Source organism: Fomitiporia mediterranea (assembly GCF_000271605.1).
Source record: "Fomitiporia mediterranea MF3/22 unplaced genomic scaffold FOMMEscaffold_752, whole genome shotgun sequence".
Taxonomy (NCBI): domain Eukaryota; kingdom Fungi; phylum Basidiomycota; class Agaricomycetes; order Hymenochaetales; family Hymenochaetaceae; genus Fomitiporia; species Fomitiporia mediterranea.
Genome location: NW_006761137.1, coordinates 1 through 2,812, shown reverse-complemented (window position 1 = coordinate 2,812; position 2,812 = coordinate 1). Strand labels below are relative to the sequence as shown.

Below are 2,812 nucleotides of genomic sequence, written 5' to 3'. Positions count from 1 at the left end.
CAGTCGATACTGTCTTTTATAGGGGTATACACGTGTAGATACATGAGGAGGAAGTGTAACTAACTATAATGAGAATATATGTGCTTGTGGGTCCCACTGCACAGTGATCTGACGCGATCAGCAATGTAGTAATAGTAAAATACAAACCAGTAAATCAAATCCTTACAACACGCTCGCAACAATGTCCATGTATGACCACTCCTCAGGCACAATCCTCTCTCCTCCTCCGCGTGCACTCTCCTTCTCCGCGCGCACTCTCCTTCCCCACCCACCATCCCATGCTTGACATCACCCTCGATGGGCCCACACCGTGTGCATTTATATTCCCCAGTGCTGTCCATGACACCATTGAATAACGGAAGCAGCGGCCGCCGCTCACCCCTCCTGAGCCGAGTCCGTCCACACCATCCATTTCATCCTCTCTCTTCGATCCAGAACGTCCCGGAGATACACCTTTGAAATCATCCACAACTACTGCTGAGTTCACTGCACCTCTGATTGCACGTTGTAGCTAGAACATGCAACGCTCTTGCACAGACACGCTTTCCCCTGCAACACAAATTAGCTCGTTCAACGCCCCGGATTTCAACTCAGGCGAACCACTCACGCTCTCTGCACGCTGTCGCGGTGCATCCATCTTTTCTCTCCTATTGTTACTCGCTAATCACGCTAAACTCGTCTCACAGACACAACCTGAACCTCCACAACCTGCTCGACTTTAATTCGCACACGCACGCAATTCAACTTGCAGGGACTGAGCGACGACCAAAGCGTGGTAACGAAGACTACATCAAACGGCCCGAGAACGCGTTCTTCCTTCTCTGAGTGTTGTTATTAGATAGTTTATTTGTATTTACATATTTCTTTGAATATAATTGATTTATTGCAATTGTACAAACAACTATAATAATAATGAGTGAAAAGTATTTCAACAAGCTGTAGAACTTAGATATACTTATAATGCCTTGTACGTATTATATTGTATATCAGGCTTCTTAAAATATACAAGTATTATTAGACAATATATAAAAGTTACTTCCATATATTTACTTGTGCATATTCCCAAGATTAATAAGGACTACACAGAACCTATTATGAGATGATTAGTTCATCAACGGACAAACCACAAGACAATGACTTCATAATGTCTCAGTTAGAATACATACAATATAAGGACGAGAGACACTGAGCAGTCAATCGTCACCTCACCCCTTGTCTATGTGTGCCCCCCTTAAGTTCTCCCTCTTAACAGGTTATGAGCCTTGAGCTCCCTGCATACACACATCCACTGTACACTCTAAACTCTTTACTCACATACATTTGCACACATTTGCATCATGGTTCCCCCATGTACGGATACACACTGTAAACCAGCCAATGTACCTAAATACTTCAGTCAAAACATCACAATGCTTAAGACTGAAGTGAACTACAAGATGTGGCACTACTACATTGTTTCTAGTGTTACAGCTACATGCTTCAAACACTTACTAAAGGATGAACCACAGAACAAAGCTGAGAGGGAGATGGCTAAGGCTATTCATGCATGCATAGTCAATAACATTGCTGACACAATATTGGCAAACTATATACACTTTGATACATTAATCCCTCAGTTAATGAAAGTGCTTGAAGAATGCTTTAACCCTCAGACAGCACATAAAAAGGCCATCAATGAATTGGCACTGTTTATTTGTAAAGACCATGTAAAGCATTTCAGACATACATTAGACAGACTTGAGGAAGCATATGCAACTCTGTCTGCTAACAGTAATCCACCACACAACTCTACATACAAAGCAGTAATATTGCTTGCCACTCCTGAGCAATATACACACATAGTAAATACAATAATACAATCTACTGATGCCCAAAACAAAGGCAAACCAGTCAATGAACATAAGAAAGTCAAACTGAAGCAACTAATCCTTACATTGTAGAATGCCTACAATGATTACTGTACTAAACGAGCACAAGATTCTAATGATCAGACAAAGAATAATGCACACATTAATACAATGTATAAAGCCAATAAGTGGAGGAAATTTAATCTGCCAAATCTGTTCAATCCAACAAAAGTGAAATGTTTCAATTGTAGAAAAACAGGACATTTCTCTAAGGAATGCTGCAAACCTCCTACTAAAGCTACAAAGCTTGCACACACCAAACATCAGGCTAACATTGCACATAAAACAAATCAAACTGTGGAAAACACAACGAACACATTTATTATTGAAAACCCAAACAAAAACAATGTTGAATTAAAAGAAGGCAATGTTGAAATGAACAATAATGCCTACACTCTTATTCTGAGCAACCAGGACAAACAATTCGAACAATACGTTTCCTGAGTATGTACTAATGTATTTACAAATACAATCATAGCTAACAAGAAATCCTATATACAAACAATGGATTTACTCGATTCCAGTACATTAATACATGCTACTCCTTATCTATTTCAATTAACAGATGTACACAACATAACTCCTACGATTGTAACTATTACAAATAGGTCAACAATGACTCTTAATCGAGCTGGATCTATGTGTATCAAAATCCTGAAGAATATACAGAAAAAAGCATTATAACATTACAAAACGTCTATTACTATCCACAAATGACCTTTTCCCTCATAAGTCAAGCACTACTATGTAGGGAAGGTTATTCTTTTATGTTTACAAACAATAATTGTACTATAACATCACTATGTAATGAATACATCGGACATATATGATTGAGAAATAACTTGTATTATTTTGTACAATAATCATTTATTAAAAACAATGAACAAACTATCTATTTATGATAT

At 38.4% G+C, this 2,812-nt stretch overlaps 1 protein-coding gene across 1 annotated transcript; it reads left to right on the top strand.

Moving 5' to 3' along the window:
• Positions 1–191: 191 nt before the first annotated feature.
• FOMMEDRAFT_163562 (uncharacterized protein) lies at positions 192–825 on the top strand (the record flags this gene model as incomplete). Its single annotated transcript, XM_007272273.1, has 3 exons — positions 192–335; positions 366–507; positions 566–825. 3 exons carry the CDS (start codon positions 192–194, stop codon positions 823–825), a joined length of 546 nt encoding a protein of 181 aa, XP_007272335.1.
• Between the last annotated feature and the right edge of the window lie 1,987 nt (positions 826–2,812).